The 27,898-nt window shown below is 38.3% G+C and overlaps 1 protein-coding gene and 1 long non-coding RNA gene across 6 annotated transcripts in view; one reads left to right on the top strand and one right to left on the bottom strand.

Annotated features, from left to right (window-relative positions):
- PDE5A (phosphodiesterase 5A) overlaps window positions 1-27,898 on the top strand; it is a 130,222-nt gene that overhangs the window by 10,234 nt on the left and 92,090 nt on the right. For all 3 annotated transcript variants that reach the window (XM_001502305.7, XM_005607870.4, XM_005607869.4), the window contains exons 2-3: window positions 9,476-10,064; window positions 20,539-20,628. In XM_001502305.7, coding sequence (XP_001502355.2) covers window positions 9,476-10,064; window positions 20,539-20,628 — 679 coding nt within the window. The remainder of the gene's footprint in view (window positions 1-9,475; window positions 10,065-20,538; window positions 20,629-27,898) is intronic.
- LOC102150521 (uncharacterized) overlaps window positions 1-27,898 on the bottom strand; it is a 167,709-nt gene that overhangs the window by 2,753 nt on the left and 137,058 nt on the right. Inside the window, exon 11 of one of the 3 annotated variants that reach the window (XR_011436226.1) lies at window positions 4,792-4,869. This is a non-coding gene — a long non-coding RNA (uncharacterized lncRNA). Of the gene's footprint in view, window positions 1-4,791; window positions 4,870-26,400; window positions 27,493-27,898 lie in introns of those variants that run through there. The other 2 variants (XR_011436243.1, XR_011436227.1) reach the window with 2 other exon arrangements.

A 27,898-nucleotide genomic window follows, 5' to 3' on the forward strand; every position in this document is an offset into this window, starting at 1 on the left:
ATGCTGTGGCGGCATCCCACATATAAAATAGAGGAAGATTGGCATGGATGTCAGATGAGGGCTAATCTTCCTCAAGCAAAAAAATTAAAATAAATCACTTTCGAGAGTACACTCTATTTAATTGATTAACTTAAAAACAGTAGCTATCATGTGTTAAACATTGTGTCCCAGGGGGCTGGCCCTGTGGCCAAGTGGTTAAGTTTGTGCACTCCGCTTCAGCGGCCCAGGGTTTTGTTGGTTCGGATCCTGGGCACGGACATGGTACTGCTCCTCAAGCCATGCTGAGGTGGCATCCCACATGCCACAACTAGAAGGACCCACAACTAAAAATATACAACTATGTACCGGGGGGTCTTTGGGGAGAAAAAGGAAAAATAAAATCTTTAAAAACACTGTGTCCCAGACTCCATGCTGTCATTTTATGGGCATCATTTCCTTTTTCTTAAGAACCCTATGAGGGTTATTGCCATTATCTCCATTTTAGAGAGAGAGTAATTAATGTATCTAAGGTCTCATTCTTAGATAGTAGTAGTTCTGGGATTGACGGCTAAGTCTTTGCCACCTGGGACCCTTAAGCGCCATGCTCTGCTGGAATTCACTGTCCGTATTCCCAGAAGCAAAGCAAGGCTCCTACAGTTAATGTCATGTGACTCTCACTCAGGAAGAGGTGGAAGTCTCTCCCAGGGCCTCTTACTGTGCAAGCATCTTACTAAATGATGGGCCTAGAGACCTTGCCCAAGTGGGTTTAGTTTCCATATATAATTTGAGAGTATAAAAAGTGGGAACTCTCAAATGACTTTTTAAAATAGAGTGGCTGACAGTTTAGGTACTAGGCCATTACAATTATATTTTTAGTATTAGAACATGAAATACCCTAAGTACAGTGTATTTTCAAAAGAATTTTTATCCTTTGATACATTATTTTAGGCAAGAGTACAAAATACATTAAACTAGTTGCTCTACAAGTAGGTTTCATCTAAAATCGAATTACATTTTTTTTTACAATTTTTTTTTTAAGATTGGCACCTGAGCTAACATTTGTTGCCAATCTTCTTCTTTTTTTTTTTTCTTCTCCCCACCAAAGCCCCCCAGTACCTAGTTGTATATTCTAGTTGTGAGTGCCTCTGATTGTGCCATGTAGGATGCCACCTCAGCATGGCTTGATGAGTGGTGCCATGTGCACGTCCAGGATCCGAACCCTTGAAACCCTGGGCCGCCGAAGCGGAGTGCGTGAACTTAACCACTCGGCCACGGGGCAGTCCCTAATTAGATTTTTAACTCATGAGAGTTATTGTGTTTATATCACAATTTTACTTTACATTGTAATTTTTTCTTTTTCCTTACTTTTCTAGATGCCAAGAAATATTCTATAAAACCTAGGCAACGTATTTTAATTATTTTTCCCTTTCAAGACATCTGGAATATTGAATATGTATTTTTAGACATTTCTGTCTTTTTGAAGATTTCTTTTGTAAGATGAGTAAGCAGTTCAGCTTTAGTAGAAAGTAAAATTATTGCTGCATGGAGCCCTTGTGGACACAGGCAATAGTGTGTGTGTGTGTCTGTGTCCCTTTTGCTAATCATATTTGAAATGCCATGCAAGAGCTTGGGTCCCTCCTTCCTGTCGATAAGTTTTGCATATTCTATTTAATACTTCTAGATAGTAGGCATTTGGAGGAAGCTGTGACTTGTCTAGATTAGTGGTAAATTTCCAGAACACAAAATAAATTATAGTTTTCTTTCCTGTGATAGGTTTATAATAATCTTGAGTGAAAAATGAGAAATTGGGAAAGGGGGAAAGTTTTGACTCTTAACAGGATGTGCCATATTTTCATTTTTTAACTGAATATTACTAATCTATAAAATTTTTAGAAAGTATGGGATCAAGTGTACCCAATATACAAAACTTATTTAAATATCCCTAAAAAAGGTATTACTCGCTTGGCACCATGAAATTTAATCAATAACTTAATTGAGTCTATGATACACTTTTCATCTACCTAAAACATATGAGCACATAGGAAGTGTAGAATGGAATATATAGCGCTTTATCTCTGCCATGTGTGTAATTTTGATGAAATAAGCCTTGTGTTACAACCATTGTAAAAAAAGGACAGTTCACCTTCTAAGCTTCCTAGCCCCCTAGAATTCCTTTGATCTTTTTTATCACTCAAGAATGAATGTATTCATCCCTCTGTGTGTTAGTAAAGACATAGCAAAATGTCCGGCCCTGGAAATGTCAAGTTCAGCTTTTGCCTGCAGCCGCTGCTAGACCCAGGCTGCCTGGCCTTGTGAGTGTGTGAACTCAATTTAGTTTTGCAGGGCGCTCCACCCACGTGGTAACACCGTCTTGAAGGGCGCAGTGCTGTTAGTGCTGTAAAGAAGCCTCATGAAATCAAAATGTGTTGAGCGTTATTCTTCATGACACTGATTTTTATATCAAATTGTCATTGCAGGAGCAGTTTGAGCTGCAAAAGTCTTCTCTGAAGTAGAATATTAGGACAATAAACGGGGATTGATTGCATTCATTGTTCAAAAGAGATTTGAGATTTAAAATTCAAGTTACATTTTTGACAACTTATAGCAAGTTTTTGGCAACTTCCATTGGTTTTATTTCCTACTATCTAATTCCTATCAGTGTTTTGGGTTCTTGACTTGCTCAGTGTGGGAAAGGGTCCCTCAGCGATCCTGCGCAGCGTCTGTGGTATGCAGAATACAGGTTTGAAGCCACAGATAGGATTTGCATTTGTGTTACCTGAGCGGAATAACTCCCAGCATTGATTTTTGGTACCCTCTGAGATTTCTCCCGTTATTTTAAGACATATTGTAAAAAGTCTAAAACAAAACTAAATCTAATTTACCCACTTAAAATTGGTGTATAATACAACTCATTTATGAGGTAAGAAATTTTTTGTGTAATAAAATGAGGACGGAAATAAATGACTGGCGGATAATAAAACATTGTGGTGAGGAGACAGGGAATGGTTTGTATGGGATGTTAAGCATCAGGATCTAGTCATTGATTATAAATCCTTGGCATCAGTTTTCATTGCCTCTCCTTTGGCCATGGCTTTGTTTCAAGTGTCTAGGGCCTGTTGTCTTTCATTAACAGCCTTGTAAAAGTTAAATCAACTCAAAGACTTCAAGAGGGCCGCTCTGCTCGTGATTGCTCCCAGGTTTGCAGGGCAGTGAGCAAGGACAGGCTTGCACATGGAAGTCAAGTCTCTGAGTTAACTAGTGCTGGTAGCAAAGGGTAAAATACCTTTGTGGAACAGATGTCCCCTTCGTTCTTTTTGCTCGGATGGCTAGGGTGTAACTTATATAGAGTTAGGATGTAACTCTTCTTTTTTGGGGTAAAACTTAGGGAGAGTCTATAAAGAATGGCATTCTGAAGTATCTGCTTTGGCCAAGGACTTTGAGTCCTCAGGGTGCGTGTAGTCAGCCTGTGTCCAGACCCCATGAAGCCCCCTCAGCCTGTGGGCCTGTACCCAGGAAACACCACCTTTTTTCCCGTCTTTTCCCTGGTTCTCTTGGCAGAATTTTATGAGGAAATAAACAGCCGTTGCTCCTTACCCCAGCCCTACATCTCCATTGGGATGAGGACTAAAGCATGTGAGACAGCAAAACGTTAAATACGTGGGAGAGATTTTGAAATGCTTCCACACGCGTTTCCTATCGGACTCGTATGTCAGCCCTGTGCGGTGAGTGAAGGAGTAAGGCTATGTAAAAATGAGGAAGCCGAGGGACAAAAAGAGGCTAAGGAAGTTGATTGACCTAATGATGCCCTCCTGGCCTTTGATACTGTAAGCCGTTGTGGGGTCTTCATGGCCTGTTAATACAGCTGCCCATTTTTACACCTGGAGAACCTGAACCCCAGAGAAGTTGTAACTAGTTCACCCTCACATGTGTGTTGTCTTGTAGCTGGAACTGGAATTATCTCCTGACAGCCAGTTTGGTATTCTTGACTTCATACCCTGCTGAAGTCAGCACCTTGCACTTCGAAAGGAAGTCAGAATAGGTGGTATTTGCCCTGTTTATAGAGGATGAAATTGAAATGCAGAAAGAGAACTCTGCCACTGGTTACACATCCTGTTAGTAGCAAATGCTAAGACTAGATTAGAATTTAGGATTCATGGGTAAAAAACACAGCTTCTTAATGCTTTGTCGTCCCCCAAATTTTTAGCAATTAGTCAATCTCTCTTTTATATGTCGACTGCAGTTTGTTTTTTCTCTATTAAATACATTATATAGTATGGTTTGGAGAGTAACAGGAGAAAGCTTGATTTAAGGAGGAATTTTATGCCACAAATTATTAATCCAGGAGCTTTCAAAAGGTTCCTTTATCCATACACAGTATCACAGTGTTGTATACAGGATCCTTTGTGCTCTTTTGATGATAAAATTAGTATTAGAGATTTGATAGCCTGGAACTCATTAGTATGCTGCATAGACCTTACCTTTTCTTTGTGGTCTTTCTGCCAACAATTCCAGTTGGGAAAAACAGAAGATAGAATGACTAGAGTGGCCGGCTAAAATACAGGACACCCAGTTAAATTTGAATTTCAGATACTACTTATACTAAAAAATTATTCATTGTTTATATGAAACTCAATTTTAACTGAATGTCCTGTATTTTTATTTGCTAAATCAAGCAACCCTAAGAATGACTCTTGTCTCGAACACATTTATAATACATTCTGTTTAGTGCCTTGTCTTAGATTTATTAAATGTGACCTGTTTTCAGAGAAAGACAGACATGGGATTCAGGCAGGTTTTTTTAAGGACACTAACCTTAAGAATCTTTGTTCTCCTGAGTCCTCTGAGGCAGAGTTCTTACCTCCGTGGTTGAGTGTGCCATCCTTTTATGATCTGGATGGAAAGAAGTTAGAGACTGTTATTGGAAGTGATCTTACTCTCCCTGGCCTCGTGTGCCTGACTTTGACTTTGACCCTTTCTGATGCAGCGGGAGGTTATGGAGGCCTTCTTCATGACAAGCACTGAGGTTCCCGAACTTCTGTATTCTTCCAGGCTGTAAGACTTGGAACAGGAGACCTGGTTTTGCTCCCAAATAGCAGAATGTGTTTGATTCAACCATTTAATTTAGCTTCATAATTGACAAAGCAGGATTGTTAATGCCTGCCTCACTAGGTTTAAATAAAAGATGCTTTTTTTTTCTTGGTATCACTAATGTAAATAGTTTTCAAAGTCCCATACAATCAAGGAAGAGCAAGAATGGAAAATAGAGATCCTATGCAAGATCATAGGAGTGATTTGCCCGGTCAGAATCACCACGCAGCTTTCTTGAATCCCATCTGGTACTTTTTACCCTTATATTTGACATGTTTACAGTCACCTTTTCCACCTTTATTCATTTGTGTGCATTTACATTTAATTTCATATGACAGCAAGATCCAATATGTATATAAATTAACCTCTGAACACAAAATAAACTTCAGTTTGGGGAGGAGAGGTCAGTTAATAATTTATCTGAGGTTGCTCATTACCATTTCCCTGGTGCCCAGCCCCGCTCAGCGATCTTTACCTCATGAGAATAATTCATTCTAGACAAAAAGGACGCTTAAAAGTGAATTCAATTAAAATAGCAGTGAAAATGTTTTAATTGGAACTTTATCTTGAAAAATGGAACCGTAGATTATGAAAGTAAATTTATCTTATTTTAGATTTCATAAAATTGAGATTATAATGAAAACTCCTTGCTAAGTTTTACAATAAACAATTGATTTTCTGACAAAACTGTACCGTAAACAATGGCACATGTTTATCATATGAATACATGTATACCTCATGTTTGACTTTTGCAGCAGGATCATAAAGAGATTTTTTTCCCCAAAAAAATAGTTTTTTTGAATTAATATTTGAAAACTTCATCAGTTTTTCCAAGGGCCTTTCTTAGTCTAGAATGTAATTATTTGAACAGAATTCTCTTTTCAAGTATCTGTTATCTCATTATCCTGGTTGATTCTTTCTTCAGTTGTTAGCTGGTCTTTAATTGGGCATAGCTCTTGTCTCCAAGAAAATATCTAGAGGTAAATCACTTGTGAGACAATTAACTATAGTAATAAAAAACACGTGAAGAATTTTTTTGTTTTTTAAAGATTGGCACCTGAGCTAACAACTGTTGCCAATCTTTTTTTTTTTCCTGCTTTATCTCCCCAACCCTTCCCACCACCCCCCCCCCGCCCCCCCCCCCGTACATAGTTGTATATCTTAGTTGTGGGTCCTTCTAGTTGTGGCATGTGGGACACCGCCTCAACGTGACCTAACGAGCAGTGCCATGTCCGCGCCCAGGATCTGAACCCTGGGCCACAGCAGCGGAGCGTGCGAACGTAACCACTTGGCCACGGGGCCAGCCCCATGAAGAATTTTTGAACACTGGCTCTGAGACATGTAGTCGGCACTGCAGCGTATATGAGGATAAATTAGCCATGATCAGTTACGATGCTTAACGTCAGAGAGATGGTTAATAGCTAAAACACAATGTTGATTTTCTGTAACGAATATACTGGCATTCAGATATTCAAAAGACTGTTGTCCCTTTTGATGCAGTTAATTTAGGAGGCTTCATTTATTTATTCACTCACTTCACTCAAGAAATATTTACTGAGGACATACTGTGTAACAGGCATTTTCTATGTGACAGGGAATGCAGTAGTGAACAAGGGAGACAAGTAGCGCTGATGAAATTTACATCTGGTCAGGAAAGACAGGCAAACCAGCAGATGAATAAACAAGAAAAGTATCTAATAATGAGATGAGGAGGCTGTGATCAGCCGGCGCAGGGGAGCGGAGAGCATTCCAGATGGGGGCAGTTGGAGCTAGTGTGCTTGAGGAGCACCGAGGAGGCCAGCATGGGCGAGAGCAGCCGCGGTGGGGGTTTCAAAGAGTTCGGGTTTTATTCTCAGTTCATGGAGGAGCCAAGTTGGGTAGTTAAGCTCTTAAGGTTTACTTTGTTAAAAGATTACTCTGGCTGCTGTCTGGAGAATGGATTGAAAGGGGCATGTATGATATGAGAGAGAGCAGTTGGGGCTGTGGCCATAGTCCAGGTAGGATATGGTGGGGCTTGGACCAGAGTGGTAGGACAGGAGATAGAAACAAACAGGTTGGGATAGAAGGTTTTGTGAGTCAAGTAGATGCGACTTGGATTGGACGTGAGAATTGAAGGAAACGGAGATTTAGAGTAATTCCGAGATGTCTGGTTTGAGTAACTGGGGAGGTGATGGTGCTATTTATTAATGTGAGGAAGACTGGCTGGGAGTGAGATGGGAGCAAGATGACGTTGGGAGGGGCATTAGGAATTGTTTCCCCCATTTTCACCTGTCTGCTTAGATATCCACATGGAGTTGTTACGTATGTGGTTTGATTAAAAAATAAAAAAGTTGATCATTTTCCAATGAGAAGATAGGAAATAAGTTGGGGCAAAGTTTTAGGTTTGTAGCTGAAATAGTTAAAATGCCTATTTTCATATTGGTTTCACAATTTAAGTTACATATACATATTTAAAAATTTCGTAAGTTACGTTGATTTACACATACTGCTTTTTTCCTATCTTACATTTTACAAAACAATTTTATTTAAAAGCTTCCTATACATTTTTGACAGCCTCACATGTGTTTTTGACATCAACTGCCTTTGGCACTACGGCTGCCATATAAGCATTTCCCAGAGTACCTCCCCCTCATTTCTGTCTGCTTTTAAGATACAGCATTATTTGAATCAGCGTATGTTGCTGTCACTGGAAAGTTTGTCCTAAGTCACAGCATGTCTTCATAAAGCATTAGGACAGTTATATTTTTAAAAACTCTGTGCTGTAGGTATATACTTGTGATCTGTGCTATGTACCTGCCTACTGTGTTACTTTTAAAAGAGAGCTTTAAAGGGGTTTTATAACTGTATCCGACACTTGAAATTATGAGGGCATCTGGATAATATCTGTGTTATTTTTTTCCCCATTTCATTCTAGACTGGCACCATTTCAGAATAATATATATTTACCAAACAATACAGTGTTGTTCAAAGTAAAATAATTAAGGGAGCATCCCATAAATGAAAGACTTAGTGGAAACTCAGAAATAAGACAGCCTCTTCTTTTCCCCTCAGCTTTCTTCTTTTTTCACTTAATAAATCTGGAGATTATTTGTATCAGTGCATATGACCATCTTTCACTGTCTGCCTAGTGGTCCATAGGATAAATGTGTTTAGCTAGCCTCCCATTGGTGGTATTAGGTTGCTTCTCACCTTCGCTAAAACAAATAGTATTGCAGTAAATACCTTGGGCATTGGCAAGCTTTTTTTGTCTTGCCATTTGGTGAAAATAATCCATATGTTATTGTAGAGTAGAGATTGCATTGTTCTTATTATAGGCACATTCTTTTAAATATCCTCAGCAGTAGCAAGTTTTTATCTTTTGAAGGTAAATTTGAGTTTTGGGAAAAGTCAAGTCTTATGCATAAGATAGATATTAAGTTAGCTGTTAGTCTATGTTTTTTTGGGTCTTTGTCTTTTGAGAGGAAGGCTTAGTGAAAACCAAGATCTAACTTTTAGATAAAACTAATCTTATTTGGCTTACAAATTTTCTTAGAAGTTAGTTTCAAAAGAAGAATTCCAAAAATGTCTAACGTAATGGTAGTATCAATTGGTATAAGATTATGGCTTTCCAAGGGGAATTATTTGAAATCAATAATCGTTTGGATGTGTATGATCTGGTATGTTTGTTTAAAAAAATCACCCACTGTGAAGGCTTTAGCTCAAATAGGTATCTTCCACAGGAGGATACATTAAAACCATAAATAAGTTTTCTTGGGTTGAATTTTTAAAATTAGGTATTGCCTACTTTTTAACTTTCTTCCTTTATACCAGGAGTAGGTAATCTAGAATAAATCATTTTTACCATTCATCAAGCATTATTAGGATATTTACAGAAGTCTAGTCTTTCTATCAGATAAAATTGTTTATATTTCCCATTTCCCCTTCTAAATCTAATCTATATACAGCAATATAGATAAAACTATCTAAAATTAAGCATATTGCTAGCCAAATTTAGATAAATATTTATCTTTAACTTTCAAATATTTAACTTCAGAACAAGTTGTATGTTTTAAACAGCAGATTAATTTCCCTATTTATGTTTTCTTAAGACTATTGTCAAATTTAGTGTCTTTTACTTTAATACAAACTGATTTTGAGAAAAGCAGACTTGATGCTTGATGTGTTATAAATCAGGTATCTGAAAATATATATATATGGGTGTCATACTTTATTAAAATTATTCATTGAAGCAATTGTCCTCTACAGTTTTTCAAAAGAAAACTTTCTTAACTAAACCATCTTGTTTATATTTTCTATGACAAATCGAATTATGATCTGACCAGCTTACCGTGAGGGAATTTTTAGCACCTGTCAGAGGCAGCACCTTTCCATCTGAAATATTTAATGTGTCGCATGTTCTGTTCTGCAGAGAGATGGTCAATGCATGGTTTGCTGACAGAGTTCATACCATCCCTGTCTGCAAGGAAGGCATCAGAGGCCACCCGGAATCCTGCTCTTGCTCCTTGCAGCAGACTCCCCGAGCAGATAGCAGCGCCCCTGGGACACCAACCAGGAAAATCTCTGCCTCCGAATTTGACCGGCCTCTTAGACCCATTGTTGTCAAGGATTCTGAGGGAACTGTGAGCTTCCTCTCTGACTCAGAAAAGAAGGAACAGATGCCTCTAACCCCTCCAAAGTTTGATAATGATGAAGGGGACCAGTGCTCAAGACTCTTGGAATTAGTGAAAGATATTTCTAGTCATTTGGATGTCACAGCCTTATGTCACAAAATTTTCTTGCACATCCATGGACTCATTGCCGCTGACCGCTATTCCCTGTTCCTCGTCTGTGAGGACAGCTCCAACGACAAGTTTCTTATCAGCCGCCTCTTTGATGTTGCAGAAGGTTCAACACTGGAAGAAGCTTCCAATAACTGTATCCGCTTAGAATGGAACAAAGGCATTGTGGGTCATGTGGCAGCGCTTGGTGAGCCTTTGAACATCAAAGATGCGTATGAGGTAAACAGGGAGCCTTTGGAACCCTGGAGATGGGTTGGGGAGGGGAACATGGGTAGGCATTGGACAACTACTGTGAATGGGGGCGTTATTAAAAACTGAGGTGTATGCAATAAGATAACTGAGAGGTAGTAATTTGTGTACTTAGTTAAAACTAGAATGTATGGTAGGAACTTTCCTGTCTTTTAAATCTTTTTTACTGGTGGTTGAGTCAAGGATATGAACCTGAGAGAAATCTTATCTTATTTTTCTCGTTAATGATAATTTAACATAGCTCATCTCATAGTTATATTCTGTCATCACTATACATATTCCTATCTGTTATTTCCATGTCTGAGGATTTTACTGAGATTCCAAGATGATAGGTCCAAAAACTGTCAAGAAACCAAACTCATAGGCTTTTAAAAATTCATTCATTCATTCAATCATATTCACTCATTCAAAGTCTCACTGACACCAAAAAAGTTTGATTTTCTGTCTTTCCATCCTTTCTTCCGTTTAGTTATATGTTATGTATAGTTGCTATACATTATGCTATAGTTATGTATAAGTCTTTAATTAAGGACTTAAAGATTATACTATATGATTCTTCAAATTTTCTATTTAAAATGATCATTTTTATTGATAGAATTATGGGTTTTAAACAAAGCATCTTAATTGAATGACACTTGATATATTTATGAAATACTTTCTAGCACTTTGAAAGAACAATTGTTCTAGCTACCTACCACATAGTACACCATAAAGGTTCTGGGATAATCCCAGCTCGACACTCTTATATGTAATTTGAGGGGTCACTGCTGTTTTATTCACCCCTGTGTCACTGGTGCCTAATACAGTGCCTGGTGCATAGTTGAGTCTTGATAAGTATTGATTCAGTGAAACTTATAGTAGATAAGATAGATAAGTAGACTAGAAAGCAGAGCATAATAGATGCCAAGGAAAATGTGGTAGGTTCATGGAAGCAGGAGATGACATTGAGTTGGGGAAATGGAGAAAGGTTTCTTTGAGGAAGTAATGCTGATAACGGATCCTGGAAAATAGATAAGATTTGAATAGATTGAGTTGTGTGCATGGTGAGATCCAGATGTAAAGAGAAGCTGGAAGAAGAGACAGGGAAGTTGGATCGCATGGCACTTGTATGGAAATGTAGGGGTATAGTCCGTATAGACATTAAGGAGCTGTTGGAGCAGAGCCCAGAGATTGCTGGGGTCTTGAATGCCAGGTTGAGGAGTACGTATGTGGTCCAGGGCCATGAGGAATAATTGAAGATGGTTTGAAAAGTGGACTAGTATGATTCTGACTGTGCTTTAGAAAGATGAATTTTACAGTGGTCATAAAATGAATTAGAGGGAAAAATACTGCAAGCTGGGAGGATAGATTATTGTAATAGTGTGAAGAAGTGAGGACCTGAACCAGGGCATTGGCCTTAAAAATCAAAAGGAGGGAATGGACTTCAGATGAAGAAGCGGAATCTGCTGGACTTGGCAGCTAATGGGAGATGGAAGTGAGGAGGAAAAGAGGAGTCACAGATGACTCAGGTTTCAAGTTGGGTGAATAAATAATGGTAACTGGTAAGGAACACCGAGGGCAGGGATTTGGGGAGAGATGTCGTAGTTCAGGAAGGTTAAATCCTGAGATATTTTTCAGAATCCATTCTGTACAAGCAGTTTATTCAATTCGGATTCTTCATGGAGCTCTCTCCATGACCTCTTTGAGCTCTGTAGTAACGTCACACGGTAGCTGACTCCAAGAGGGGTATTAAGGACACAGCTGAAGGACTGCTGCCAGATTTGCAGAATTCCCTTCCTGTCTTAGGTGACAGCTGTGTTTCCGCTTTTCAATGGCACTATAGTCTCAAGTACAGTAGGACCATAAATATGCTTCAGCTTTGCTGAGAAAGTTCATCTGTCCGCGTGCTCGTGTTTCTCCAGCCCGGAGAATTTTTTCCCTTATAAGCATTTTGTTTCATCTGCTTACCATCTTTAAAGTTTTGACAATGTAATTTTTGTTTTGCAGTTAGTAATGATTTAATTCTTGTACTGCTGTCTAAAAGAGGCCCCATGCCCTTGATCTGTGACGCTCCCAGAGTGAAGCCTCTTAGCCTGTGAGTTCCTCATGTTGCCACTTCACTCTTGGCACCCTGATCTGTGTTTCTAGTGGCCTTGCAGAAGTTATTTGTGTCCCAGGAATTTCAATAGAAGCTGTGGAGTTGATCTGTGACATGTAATTTACATTGGTATTAACAGTGGAAGTCAGTGGCTAATGTATAATTCATTTCTCAGCCCCACCCATAATTTGAATAATCAAAATACTGTCTCATTGCCTTTGTGAAAGTAGTCAGAGTATGAAAATACATTCTAATGTTTTCTGAGTCCTCCCTCTTTAAAAATGCATCTGTAAAAATGACACTGTATAGCAGTATTTCTTAAGCTTATTTGACCACAGAACACTTTAAAAGTTGTAATGTAGCAGAAGACCATGAGGTAGCCATGAAATATAGTAGTGCTCAGACTGAAGCTAAGAATTGAAAAATAGTCTCAGACAAATTAATTGTAAGGAGGGGTCAACATTTGATTCACTCTTTAAAACTTTGTAACAGAATGACATAAATTTGAGGATTCAACCATTTTATTACTAGTAAAATTACACATTCATATATTTAAAATCTAAGACAAGCTCCCCAACTTAGACCAGTAATTCTCAATTAGACCACAAATACCAATGATAGGGTTAGTTGGTAAATGCTGCTTATATATTGATGTTCAGTCACACCATCTCCTCCTGCGTCAGCCCATCATTTATGCAGCAGCTTTCTTGAATGTGGCACAGCATTTATGAATAATAAGATATTGACACATAATAATCAGAACAACTATGTAAATGTGTTTGGTGTTTTCTTTGTACAGTCATGGGTCGCTTAACCACAGGGATGCGTTTTGAGAAATGCATCACTAGGCGATTCTGTTACATGAACATCATAGAGTACACTTACACAAACCTAGATGGTTTAGCTTATTACACACCTAGGCTGTGTGGTACTCATCTTATGGGACTGCCGTCGTATATGTGGTCTGTTGTTAACTGAAATATTTTTATGCGGTGCAAGACAGTATATGAAAACTAGATATCATCCAATATCTAGATTGGATTGTGTATAAGGGTTCTTCAGAGAAACAGAACCAACAGGATATATATAGATAAGTTAGAGGAGATTATTATAGGAATTATCTCCGTTGGAATTAGTTAGAGCTTCCATGATCTTCCTGCTGTCTGCAAGCTGGAGAACCAGGAAAGCTGGTGGTGTAGTTCAGAGTCTGAAGGCCTGAGAATCAAGGGGCCACTGGTGTAAGTCTGGTCTGGATTTGAATCCGAAAGCCCAAGAACCAGGAGCTCCGATAGACGGCAGGTGGGCAGCAGAAGATGGATGTCTTAGCTCAAACAGAAAGAGTGAATTTGCCCTTCCTCTGCCTTTTTGTTCTGTTAAGGCCCTCAATGGATTGGATGATGCCCGCTCACATTGGTGAACATCTTCTTTACTCAGTCTGCTGATTGAAATGCTAATCTCTTGAGGAGACATCCTCACAGACATACCCAGAACTAATGCTTCACTAGCGAATTGGGCATCCCTTAGCCTAGTCAAGTTGACATAGAAAATTAACCATCACCGATTGCCTTGAACCCCTAATTCCGTGTCCTTAAGCCTAGCTAAGATTTCCTATGTCAAAGGATTTACATTGTCAAAACACCCCTCTTTCTCCCAAGTCAACTGGAGTACAAAACTTGGACTCTTCTCCTGTTTCCATAGCACAACCACTCCACGTATGCCCTGATTTCTGGAGGAAAACTTGGAGGGTCTTAGGGAAGTGTCACATTCCACTCCTGTGGCCTTCACCACGTAGCTGCTATTCCTTCCATCCTTCCATCATTCCTCCCTTGTCATTCTTTCTCCAGATAAATGAATCTTCCCCACCTCTCACCCTGTGGGTCTCACCTCTACTCCAAGGATTTATCAAGATATTTTTCTAAAGAAATATGAGCTCTCTCAAATGAATTTCTGATGAGTAAAATTATTTCCAAATTGAATTTTAGAAGAAAGAAATAACACTAGCAACTGTTTTAATTTTGATAAATCTACTAATCTGTCATGGCATAATTGTGCCCCAGGGAACACAGTTTGGGAGCTGCAATATTTGTCTTTGTTCACAGTTCTAATAATCTTGGGGCTTAAATGTCTTAAAAATGCCACTCTGGAAGAAAACCAGTGTATAATTTGGCAAGTCTACTCCGTTGTTTCCTTTTTTTGTTTTTTTATTTTTATATAATTTCGAACTTACAGAAAAGTTGCAAGACTGTATAAGACACTTCTGTATACCCTTCACCCAGATTCTCTAGTTGTTTGTGTTTTGCCCCATTTGCTTTATCATTTTCTTTTTCTATTTATATTGCATATAAGTAATAATGCATATTATTTTTTCTCAACCATCTAAGTTGGAGACGTTTTTACTAAATATTTCAGTGTATGTTTTCTAACAAGAATATTCTTTTACACTATTGTAACACATTTATCAAAATCAGGAAATTTTATGATACAATACTATTATCTAACAATGCATAGTCAGGTTCTGCCAATCGTCCCATAAATGTCCTTTATAGTTATTTTTTCCCTCTGATCAAGGATCTAACCCAGGATTACATATTGTACATACCTGTCATGTCTCTTCAGTCTCCTTTAAATCCAGAATAGTTTGTCAGTGTTTATTTTTCTTGGCATATATTTTGGAAGAATACAGGCCAGTTATTTAGTAGACTATCTTTCCTGAATAGAGTCAAGTTAGGCACTTAGGGCAGGAATACCACAGGTGTTGATGTTGAGACCTTGTTTGGTGTTCCAGACAACAGTCAATTCTTTCCTCTTACACCAGCTGGGGGTCCTGGGATCCACTTCAGTTCTGACTGTAACTACCTGGAGTCAGCGCAGACCCCCCGGGTTAAGGACTCAGTCCCACAAGATTGCCCCCACTTCAGACACCAGCCACAAATGGAGTCCCCAGGCTACCTGCACTTGTGCCCAGCTGATCGGAAATTCAGGGGTTCCCCCCTCAAGTTCAGTCATTCGCTAGAATCACTCACAGAATTCAAGAAAGTGCTATATTTACAATTACAGTTTTATTATAAAGGAAACACTTCAGGAACAGCCAAATGGAAGAGATGCATAGGGTGAGGAATGGGATGTGGGGGACACAGAACTTACATGCCCTTTGAGTAGGGGGGCCGTCATCCCAGCACATAGATATCTTCACCAACCTGGTCGCCAGTACCCACTTCGCTCTCTGGAGGTCAGGGCTGGGGCTGAGAGTTCTAACCCTCCAGTCAATTGGTTGGTTTTTCTGGCAGCCAGCCCCCATCTTGAAGCTATCTGGGGCTCAATTACCCATGAATCATCTCATTCGCATGAACTAAGTTGTGCTAGAAAGGGGCTTGTTAGGAATATCAAAATATTCTCCTATCAACTCAGGAAATTTTAAGGGTTTTAGAAGCTCTGTGCCAGGAACCAGGGATAAAGACCAAATATATTTTTTATTATACCACAGACCTTCTCAGTGTATGTTATCAGGAAGCATGTGATATTAGTTTATCCCAGTATTGATGGTGTTAAATTTGATAACTTGGTTACAGTGGTGTCCACCGGGTTTCTCCACTATAAGGGTACAGTTTCTCATTGTAAATAATAAGTAGCCAGCCCTGGTGGTCTAGTGGTTAAAATTTAGCATTCTCACCGCCGTAGCCCAGGTTCGTTTCCTGGTCAGGGAACCATACCACCGGTCTGTCAATTGTCATACTGTGGCGGCTGCATGTTGCTGTGATGCTGAAAGCTATGCCACCGATATTTCAAATACCAGCAGTCACCCATGGTGGACAGGTTTCACTGGAGCTTCCAGACTAAGACAGACTAGGAAGAAGGACCTGGCCACCCAGTTCCAAAAAAATGGCCATGAAAACCCTGTGAATAGCAGTGCAGCATTGTTTGATACAGTGCTGGTAGGTGAGAGGATGGAGCAAAAAGACCCAGCAGAGTTCTGCTCTGCTGTACACAGGGTCACTAGGAGTCGGAGAGACTTGATGGCACTAAAAACAACAAATTAATAAGTATCTTATGGGGAGATACTTTGATATTATGTAAATATCCTATCCCTCATCAACCTATATTTACCAGTTTTGGCATCCAGTGATTTTCTAATGCCATCATACCTTCTATATTTATTAGGTGGCATTCCAATGTGAGGAAGAGTTTTGTCTTTTTTATTCATTCATTCATTCATTTATATCACTGAGGACTCATGGATTTTCATTTTGTTTATGAGTTATGATCTGTTATTATCTTTATTTATTTGGCTTCTCAAATTCTAGCAGATTTGCAGACTCCCATCTACTTTTGATATGCCCCCATCACTACAATTTTCTTGCTTTCTGGTGGGGCTGAAAGTTCTTACTGGCTTAACAAGATGTTCCAGGCTATCTTAGACTTTCCCTGCCCTAGCCCTAGAATGTTCTTTTTCCAAGGAGCCTTGCTTCCAAGGAAAGGATGGTATTTAGAAACCAAGGTCTGGCCACTAGGTGTGCTCATTGCTTCTGATATGTGCTCATTGCTAATATGTTAGTAGACAGAGCTAGGAAAAAAATAATCAAATATACACACATACTATATTTTATTTATTTCTATACCTATCTACTTATTATTTTAAAAACAATGAATTCTTACTGATACCTCCAATTTCAATCCACATCTCAAGGTACATTTTTTTTTTTCTGCTTCTTTTCTCTGTTAGGTGTTTCCTTCTCCAAAAATGAAGAACCAGGTTTCCTTACTCTTTAAGCATGTGCTCAAGCCAAGTTCTAACTTCTTCACTCCTTTCTGCAGGTTCCAGTATCTTTCCTTTCAGGCTGAAGAACTTCCATTAGCTCTTTTTTGTAGTATGGGTCTGGTGCTGACAAATTCTCTCAGTTTTAGTTGATCTGAAAATGCCTTTATTTTGCCTGTATTCTTAAAAGATATTAGTTAATAATAGTTTCTTTCAACACTTTAAAAGAGTTTTCCCACATTTTTCTGGTCTTCATTTTTCTTGTGAGAAGTCAGCTATACTTTGTGTTTGCATCTCCTGTGGTGCTGTATTTCATTTTCACACCATGTGTGTAAGTTTAAGGTTTTCAACAACTTTGAGAAATTTTTGGTTTAATTTTAAATATTTTATTTTTAATTGTGTTTATTTAAATAAAAATAAAATATTTAATTTTAAATATTTTCTGCTCCATTCTCTTTCTTCTTTTTGGGACTTCAATTATATATATGTTAGACCACTTGATATCATGCCAGAAAACACTGAGGCTCTGTTAACTTTTTATAAGTTTTTTCTTTTTCCCCCTCTGAGTTCTTCTGATTAGATACTTTCTGTTGATCTATGTTCAGGTTCACATACCCTTCAATGAACTTTTCATTTTAGACATTATACTTTTCAATTCTGGAATTTCCATGTGGCTTTATTTTTCTTTATAGTTTTTTCTTTCTTTGCTGAGATTCCTTATCAGTTCATTATTACCATATTTTCTTCTAAGTCCTTAAATACATTTATAGTAGCTTCTTTAAAATCTTTTGTCTGTTAATTCCAACATCTGAATCATCTTGGGGTCCATTTTTATTACCTAGTTTTTCTCTTCATTATGGGTTGCAGTTTCCTGTTTCTTCACATGTGTCATGATTTTTGATTTCATGCTGGACATCGTGGATGTTTCATTGCAGGGCTTTTGGATCATTTCGTCTTCCTTTAAAATAAGGCTGACATTTGTTCTTGCAGGCATTGAAATTATTGAGAGATCTTTGGTCTTGTTGGCCTTGATATTATTATTTGTTAGGGTGGATCTATTTTACTTTTGAATTTAATCTTAGGGAGTGCCCCCTGAATCTAGGATATGGTTCTGTGTCTCAACTGAATGCCTGAGGTGCTTAGTAAGATCTCTCCTCTGGCTCGACTGGAACTCCAGTGTCTCTAAACATTTCCCTAACTGGTGTCCCTGTTCTGCTTTCAGACTTCAACAGGTCATTTTTGCAAGGTCAGAGTCTTGCTCTGTACATGTCTGAAGTGAGTAGCTGCTCAGTCTTCTGCCACTCCTCCTTTAGACCCCTCTCCCCAACCCCCCAACACAGCCTCTCTTATCAGGTACTTTGCCTTTCAAATTCCAGCCACTTTAGAAGTCTTGAATTTCTTTCACTTCCGTTTGGAACTGTTGTTCCACTTGGATACTGCCTGCCTTCTCCCCAGCAGGAAAATGCCCCCAGGAAGAAAGCCGGAGTATTGCATGGCAATCATGTATTTTCGCTCTCCACTGTCTAGTGAAGCAGTAGGGCAAGTCTGGTAGCAGTTGCTTTATCATGGCAAGTGGAGATCCAAGGCGTGTGTTTTTTTTTACGTTGTCATATTCTCATAAACAATGAAAGGAATAATCACAATAACAGTAGTGCTCCATTTTTTTTTTTTTTGGTGTTTCTTGGACCTAACGGGGTTAGAACTTCTCTCTGTGTATTGCCTCTGCAGTGAGTGCATTGTTAAAGGAAAATATTTTGAGATGCCAAAATTCACCTAAATGAATTTGAAGCATATGTTACTCCCGCCTCCTTCAATGAAGAGTGCGATCCAGGCTGCTGTTGATTTTAAACTTGTAGTATGCACAAAAATGCTGTGATAGTCCTGCTAATTTCAGTCTGTCAAACTCTGTTGCTGTGATTAGATAGTTGGGTTTAATCATCTTCATAAATTGGTCTTGTAATTCAAATATTCATTAACAAAATAATTGCTGAAGGTGCATTTTTATTCATATTTTGATTATTAGCTTGTAGAATAGTTTACTCTATAAGTTAATAAATTTCAACTTCTTTAATTCATCAATATCAGAATTGCTTTTGATACTTTGCATACTAAAGTATGTTATTTAGGAACTATTTCTTAGAAGCATTCAGCCCAGGTTTTCTCTGTGTCTCAATATAACTTTGAGTATGTTTGCAGAAAAAGCAAAAATGCAGTAGTGTTTATTTATAATATAAAATATTTAAACTGATTTTCCACCATTTTATAATTTTTCTTTTGCAGTTGTCCTTAATGCCGGGTTTGGCCCTCTCAGGGGAAAATTGGCCTCATTTCTGACCCCAATTGATGGAATCTAGTATAGTCATTTACTTCATTCACAGCTTTGGCTTTGCATGACTTTAGACTAATTTAAAAAAAAAATAGAAATGACCTTCAAAGATGAGGATTTTCCAATGTAGCTATTCCATATTCTCTGAAGGGAATTCCTAAAGCAGAGTTTTGAGAGCAGTGATGCTATTATTAGGTTAAACATGTAACTTCCCAAGGCTGTTGCTTTGAAGGAACAATACTCATTCAAATGTTTATGTTCTGGTTTGTTTTTTCCATTCTAATCTTTCCTCATATAGTGGTTATCTGTCCATTTCCTTTAGTATGTTTTCCCCCTACCTACAAGATTTAATTTAAACTATAGTAAGCTAAAAATGATCACAGTTTGATAACTATGATATCACTTGTTGATAAATTCTTTCATTTATTTACCAAATGCTTTTGAGTTCCTGTGCTAATATTGGGAATACAGTGATGAGCCCAAAAAAAGCCCCTCATAGAGTTTACAGCCTAACTAACTTCAATCTTCCCAATCTGGAGTTTAAGAGAAAATAGCCTGTACCTTTCTTTAGCTCACATTTAGAACTTTTACACCTGTCAGAGTCCTTTGTAATTACTGGATGTGCATGATATGCTTTATAAAAGGGGAAAGAGGTTCAAAAGATTGAGTTGTTTACAGTCTGGTTGAGGCCATGCAGCTTTTTTACATATACAAAAAGAAAAAAGAAAAGAAAAGATATAAATTCTTGTGAACACCTGAGATAGAACAGAATACTGAGGAATTATATAAACGACCATTACAAGGGAGTAAAGTCAATACTGGAAGTTTGTTTTGGAGGTGGTTGGTTTTATAGGAAAAGTTTCAGAGCAGAGATGCTTTCCTGTTGGATGGCATGGAAGAATCAGGTAGTGAGATGGGAACAGGCAAATTGTGTTACGGGGAGGAGAGTTGCCAGTTTTCCTGAATCTAAGTAACGCTATGCAAATTGGTTAATATTTTGAATTTCCTTAATTTCTTTGAGTTTATTTCTTTGTTTGTATTTCCTTTATTTGTTTGAGTCTGTATTTTTTTGGTTCTCATAAACACTAGCTGCTAAAAAACACTTAAATTTATCTTTGTCAAAGATGATACGTACTTACATTCAGCAGTGCCTTTTACAATGATAAAATTGTCATTCAGAGCAACAAGGTAAGTCAAAGGTTAGATTTCTCTAATCTTATAAATGGGAAAAATCAAATCAATCTTTGAACAGGTCAGTCATTAAATTGAATTTCTTTTTCCCTACTAGGATCCTCGATTCAATGCAGAAGTTGACCAAATTACAGGCTACAAGACACAAAGTATTCTTTGTATGCCAATAAAGAATCATAGGGAAGAGGTAAGCCAATTTTCCCTTTTATAAAAGGTTATTTGGAAACATTTCTCATTTTGAAAGAAAATTTTTACTTTACTTTGCACATTTATGAAATAATCCTATAGTGATTAAGTTAACTAAAATGCTTAAATGTTCTGCTCGATATTTTTTATTTGGACTTTAGTTATAGGGTTCAGTCCTGATAGAGTCTTTACTTTGACTTAGGAATAAATTTCAGACATTTTGTTTCCTTCCTATCCTTCTGCCCCAGGACCTTATTCTATCCTAAGATATATAATTGTGTCTGCAGTTGGAATCAATTTATTTCATATTATATTTTAAGTGTCTGAATAATGCTCATTTCATAAATGGTTATCTAATTGCAATGGTCATAAGCCGATTCTTTTTGGATTCAAAATGAAGTTTTGAAAAAATGGAAATTGTAGCTAATTCCAAGTAAATTTCATTGTGAAGTTATAACAAGCAAATGAAAATATGTTGGTTTGTATTTCACCTAACTAGAAGGTTTGGAGTCTGTTAGCACTGATTTCCCTCTTCATTTATACTTATTTTAAAAAAATGGTTAATAAATTACCAATTAAACTGAATTTTTCAATTGAGTGTTCTCAACCCTGGCTGCACATTACAATTGACTGAAGAACTTCTAAAATATTACCAATTAAATCATAATCTCTAAGGGCAACGTCTGGATACTGATATATTTTTAAAGCTCCCAAGTAAACTGTAGCAAGGGTTGAAAATCACTACTCTAAGTGAAAACAAATAGATTGAAAGAGCCCGTATTGGTGTTTCTTTACCTTGGCTGCACAGTAGAATCACATGGGAAGTAGTCTGAAATTCTAATGCCCGGGCTTCACCTTAAATCAGAGTCTCTGGGGTTGGGACCCAGGCATCAGTATTTTAAAGCTCACGGTGATCACAACGCAGCTAAGGTTGAGAACCCCTGCCAAGGAGACTAGAAACACTTTGATGCTTCTACTTGATTTACATTCGGATTCTGACATCTTTCCTTTCTCTCCTCCATCTGGTCTGTTACCAAGTCCCATTGATTTTTTTCCGTTACAGTGTTTCTCATTTCAGTTTCTTTCTTTTCATTCCCGCTGCCTGCACCAGAATTCAGATCTTGAAGCAAAGCCTGAACTTTTAAAATATTCTTGTAAGGGGTTTCTATACTTGCAGTCAGTTCCCCTTCAATCCACCCTGCATATGCCCTGGGAATTTTCCTAAAACACAGCTTTCTAAATCAGTGCTCCTAAAATACTAATGTGCATATGAATCACATAGGGATTTTGTTAAAATGCAGATTCTGAATTCAGTAGGTCTAGGTGGGACCTGAGATCCTTTTCTAACAAGCATGAGGTTGATGCTGATACCCTGGGTCAATCACAATTTGATTAACAGGATCCAGAATCAGTCACTTCTCAGTATCTGAAATAAGTTCTTGGTGCCTTAGAGTTGCTACAAGATTTCTTAAGAGGATAGTTACTAAAAATTCCTGCAGCTAAAACACGAATATCAGATTAATTAGTAAGTTAATTAAGGCAATGCATGGACTAATGATGATAGTGCTATTAATTGGGTTGCCAGATATAGGAAATAAAAAATACGTCCCATGTAACATTTAGGACCTAGTTATACTAAAAAATTATTTGTTGTTCATCTGAAATTAAGTTTGACTAGAGGTCTTCTATTTTATCAGGCAGCCCTAGTTGTAAACCAAGGACTATGATTCTGTGCTCTTAAGAAGACAATGTTCAGCTTTTAGTTAGTATCTCTGCTTTAAAATCATGGCCCAAAACACAACTTTGTACTGGCCAAGAGACTCACTTTGAATCCTACTCTGATTAAAGTCATTCTAAATAGTGTGAACAGTCTCCCCAATAGTAAGGACTTGGGGAATCCGTGAGATGTGCTACAGAATCGCCACGGCGAACTGAGTGGGACTGCCCTTCTGTAAGAGAGCATTTTCAGGACACACGTGTTTCTCTTTTTATGACTACCTGTGAGGATGATTTAAATTCTAACAAATAACCACAACAAAACCCCCAGCTGTATTGAGGTATAATAAAATTCACCCTAAAATTTTAAGTGTACAATTGGGTGAGTTTGGACAAATGTGTAGACAGTCATGTCACCACCACTATAATCGAGATATGGAACATTTCTCTCACCTCAGCTATTTCCCTGTACCCCTTTGCACTTGGTCCCCATCTCCTTCAGCCACCAGCCCCTGCCAGTCACCGATCTGTTTTTTGTTAGTATTGTTTTTCCTTTTCTACAATGTCATAAATGGAATCCTCCAGTATGTAGTCTTGTGTGTCTGGCTTTTTTCACTTAGCATAATGCTGGTGAGATTCGTACATGTTGCTGCATGGGTCAGTGGTTTATTCCTTTTTATTGCTGAGCTGTTTATTCTCTTGTATGGGTATACCACAATTTGATTGTCCATTCATTAATTGGTAGACATTTGAATTTCCAGTTTTTATCTTTTATGAAAAAAGTCACTGTCAATGTTTGCATACAGGTCTTTGTGTGGATGTTAATGTTTTCATTTCTCTTGGATAAATATATAGGAGAGGAATTGCTAGGTGATATGTTAAGTAAATGTTTAGTTTTATAAGAAACTTCCAAATTCTTTCCCAAAGTGGCTGTGCCATGTGCACTCTTACTAGCAATGTATGAGACTGCCAGTTGCTTCACATCCTTGACAACACATGGTATTGTCAATTTAAAAAAGTTTAGCCATTCTAGTGGAGAGGATTTAAATTTGATTACTTGAATATATAACCCCACTCTCAGCCAAGGGCTGTTGGCTTACTTACAGGTATAATTAAAGTGGGTTCAGCCACAGGTCCCCAGATAGTGATCGTCCAAAGCTCCCCCTAAGAATCCCGCAGGGTTCCTGAGCATCCTCCCTGCCATGCCCTGGCGTCCTCCTGCTGTCTCTGTTTTACCCTGTGATGACTTGATATGAAGCCTGGGCTCTTCACTGCTTTCCTCAAAAGTGCACTCATACCAAGCATTTCAGGAGATAAAAAACCTTCAGTAACTTCACTGGAGATTTAGTAACTTAACTGAAGGGAGGGTTTCCAAACAGCTTTTTCAACATCTTGCTGACCCTCCCCATTCTCTCTCCTCTCCCCCTTGCTCTCTCTCCTCCCACATTCGCACCACCCAGTTCGAAATGATTTCCTATGAGAATTATTTCTTCAGAGAAAAGGAATGAAGAAAAACAGAACAGACATACTCTCGGCATGGCTATGTAGCATAAAAAAGTAATTTGGCTGACTGAGAACCAAGGCCACTAAGAAGATGCAAGATATGACTTCTAGAATTATCTTTAAGTTTATATCTATGTAAACAAACTCAGGGCAGTGTTTGTTTTTGTGTACACAGAAAAGTACTCTTTCTCTCACGAAGCTTTTGAAATCAAGTTAGAGAATCATAGTAGGCTTTTGGGAGTAATTGTTAAGCTTGCTTGTTCTGGGCTAGAATCCCTTCTTTCCCACTGACTTGATGAGTAATCAGGGTGGAATTGGTTAATCCCTTTGCCCTTCAGTTTCCTCATCTGAAACATGGGGGTTATAAAAAGTCCTACCTCAGAGGGTTCTGAAGATTAAATGCATTCATGCATGCAAAGGGCTTAACATAGTTCCTTGCACACTGGCAGTGGTCAATAAATGTCAGCCGTTGCTTTTTAACAGGAGACAGAGAACTCACAGAGCTTTTAAGAGAGACAAGGAATGATAAAGTTATATGAAGAGGTCATCGGCCACTTAAGAACCAGCACAGTCCTGACTTAACTGATCTGTTACCTGACTTAACTGGTCTCTTATCCTCTAACAAACTTGAAGCTTAAAAGAAAAATGCTTTTCACTGTTTTCCCTCAGAAACGAGGCAAAATGAATTTGTCGTCTTCTCTTTGTGTTAGTCCAACTATATTGAGTAAGCCAACATCAATTCCAACTAATTACCAAGGAAACTAAAATGAAATGTGATTATTGACTGTTTATAAAGGCCCCGGTGCCTTTTAGTGACCCTGGTTTCTGAAGGCATAGGTGCCAACTCTGGAAAGCTGCTTGAACAGAGCAGTTGAATACTGAATACTAAAGTCTGAACTATAACATAGTCCAGAAAATTCAGGAAGATTTTTAAGATTTAGTAAAATATATAATCTCCTTATTTGTCTCTTCTTGTGAAGTATTTCAACTAATTAAAAGTTTTCAGGACTTCTTTTCATTAATGTTAATCTTAAGTATAATCGATACAGCAATACCTTTTTAGAAGTCAGGATCATAGATACTCCTAAGCTTCTGTAACAGAAATTTTTTAAAAACATCATTGAGGATAAGTTTTTACAATCTTTCCCTCTGCCTACTCCTTTCTAAAAGAATGGGGTTAATGGACAAAGTGGGGGAAAAAACTGGAGAGCTTGAGAAGGCAAAATAATTTATTTTGGAAAGGACAGAGAGCTACTGGCTAGAGAAAATGAGTGAAGACAAAAAGAAAAAGGGTGAAGGGAGAGAAGAGAGCCGGCCCAGGCTGTGTATTAGAGTGGATGGGGACTGTGGGGTCGGACTCTGGATGGGACTTTGAGATAACGACCTATCTTGTGGAAGCTGTTCTACAACCTGGCACATACTAATTCATTTAATCTTTGTACCAACCATAGGAGGTGGTCATTATTTATTCCCACTTAACAGATGAGGAAACAGGCACGGAGTGTTTAGGGAGCTCCCCCAAAGTCACATAACTAAACACTGGTGAAGCTGAGATTCAAACCTAGGCAATCTGACTACAGGGTCATAATGTGGGAAGGTGGGTTTCTTAAGATTCTGCTCTGGATGATGCCTGCACTCGAGCGTCTTCCCCTCCCTCAGTGTTTCCGTGGGCCATTATGGTAGATGTTTAAAGTAATGTTGATTTAGGCAAGGGAGAGGAGGTAACTACTGATGTGTTTAACGTGGCTCCATGCAGAGGCAGGACTTGAAGGTGGAAACAGGGAGACTGGCTGTAGTCTGAGGGTTCTTCAAAGCTAAGTGTTTAAACCACTTTGCAGGCAGACTTTTTTTAAAATGAAAAAAAGAAAAAGAGTGAGAGAGAAAGATGGATCAGAGTCACGTCCTCTATAATGTCTTAAAAGGAATCCATCCAGTAAACAAGAGGAAATCTGTACCAGGAATGAGAGTTACAGGAACGTGCTTCATATTCATCGGCCGGTGTGCTCCAGAGAAGAACCACGACAGGCACATGAAGTACGATGAAGAACATTTGCAGCAAGTGTGTGGATTTTTAGGGCTGCGGTTAAATCTCTTTCATACATAATGCTGGATTTTTTGGACTACGCACTTGAACCAGTTTTCATTTTTGTCACTTGCATTAGTTATTTCTGTAACCAGTTCTTTTATGTTTAGTGAAGAAGCGCAGGGAAATTCACCTCTTTCCCCGTATCTCAGATGACCTATTTCTGAATCCTGCCCTCCTCGGAAGTATTGCTTATGACCTGGTAGAGATGGGTGTTCTTTTTTATTTATAGGGGCTGCACCGATGAGGTAGCAGGCCAGGACATTCTGACATAATGCAAGTTCTGTGAAAATTTCTTATTGATCTGAGCTGGAGATTATATCCAATAATGTCTTTCTGGCTAGGCTGAAACACCTGTTTTCTCTTGGTTGAAGGTCAACTCCACTTATTAAGTAGAGATCTAATTTGGAATCAGAGCTCTTTTCTACCTTCTCTACTTTTATTTTAGCATTTGATTTTATTTTATAATACTTGATGATATACTAATTCTTTGATGCAAATATAACAGGATTTATGATACATTTTTTTTACAATGTGATAAAGGAGCATTTTAGCTAAATGTGTACTTATTTATATCTTCCTTTAAAAAAAACCTGAAAAATTTCAAAAAAATCAGCTAATTTTTATGAGATAAATACTTTGATGAATCAAAGCGGCTTAATGCCTGCCGAAAATCACAAAATAAAGCATTAATGGAATCAGAGGTGTAACTCCAACTGCAATACAAAAAAGTGAATGTTTTCTAGAATCTAAGCTATATGACTTGATCTGCTCATTTTAAAATACTTTTTCCCCTGAATTATTTCGTTTGGACAAGTAATTGAGTCACTGCACTATGTAGCGCACTGGTCTAGGCAGGGAGGATAGAAAAAAACTGCAGCAAGGAAGATACTTGCTTTAAAGTTTTTTTCAATTTGTAGATGTGGGTCTTGTATACCAGGAATTAAATATCAATACAAAGCAACAGGGCAAATGTTAAATGAGTTCAGTATTCAACACACAAGTTCAAAGGAAGGACAAGATTTTCAGAGCTAGAGAAGTCCAGAGGAAGGGTGGAAGCTGTGGTTTCACAGGGCCGATGCCTGCGGTGTTTATCCCAGAGCTCTGAGAGAGGAAGCGCATCCGGCTGTCCACGAGAGGCGCAGGCCGAGGAGATGCTGTCCATGATCTCGTGCTCACGGTACCGACTGTGGCTTTCCTAAATTTTCCAAGTAAGCTTGGAACAGATAAACGTTATGGTTTTATGCATAATCCTTCAATTCCAAGTCAGTCTAGATGAAAACATAGCTACAAAAATAAGCAGAGTTGAACTAGGTCTATTTTAGTCTTAAAGAATTGGCGAGTTATGTGTGTTTTTTCACTTATAAATTGTTGATTGCCTTTTTTCTCCTGCGATATTCTTTCTTGTAGCTTTGTTTTAGAAACAAAACAAAAGCACTCTGCAAATTTTCCGTTTGTTCTGGACTTGATGTCATGATGGTGATGATCTTTTCTTTTTCCTTTTCCACATTGCCCTTTAAATAATAAAGTGTATTTACGAAGAAGAAGGTGGTAACCACTGTCCTAAAGAAAAAAACATTTCTTAATAGCAGCAGATGAACAGCATGGTGCTAATAGGTTAAACCCCTGAGGCCACACTACTGATCCAGGAGAAGAAGGGGTGAATCAAAGCTTGAGACTGGGGCTTGGCCCCGTGGCCGAGTGGTTGGGTTTGTGTGCTCTACTTCAGTGGCCCAGGGTTTTGCCGGTTCGGGTCCTGGGTGCAGACCTGGCACCGCTCATCAAGCCCTGCTGGGGCGGCCTCCCACATGCCACAGCTAGCAGGACACGCAACTAAAGATATACAGCTATGTACTAGGGGCTTTGGGAAGAAGAAGGAAAAATAAAACCTTAAAAAAAAAAAAGCTTCAGACTGAAGATTAAATTAATCGTACACTGTATTCATCCAGATCTTATTTTTAATGCTCAG

Source organism: Equus caballus, chromosome 2 (assembly GCF_041296265.1).
Source record: "Equus caballus isolate H_3958 breed thoroughbred chromosome 2, TB-T2T, whole genome shotgun sequence".
Classification (NCBI taxonomy): Eukaryota; Metazoa; Chordata; class Mammalia; order Perissodactyla; family Equidae; genus Equus; species Equus caballus.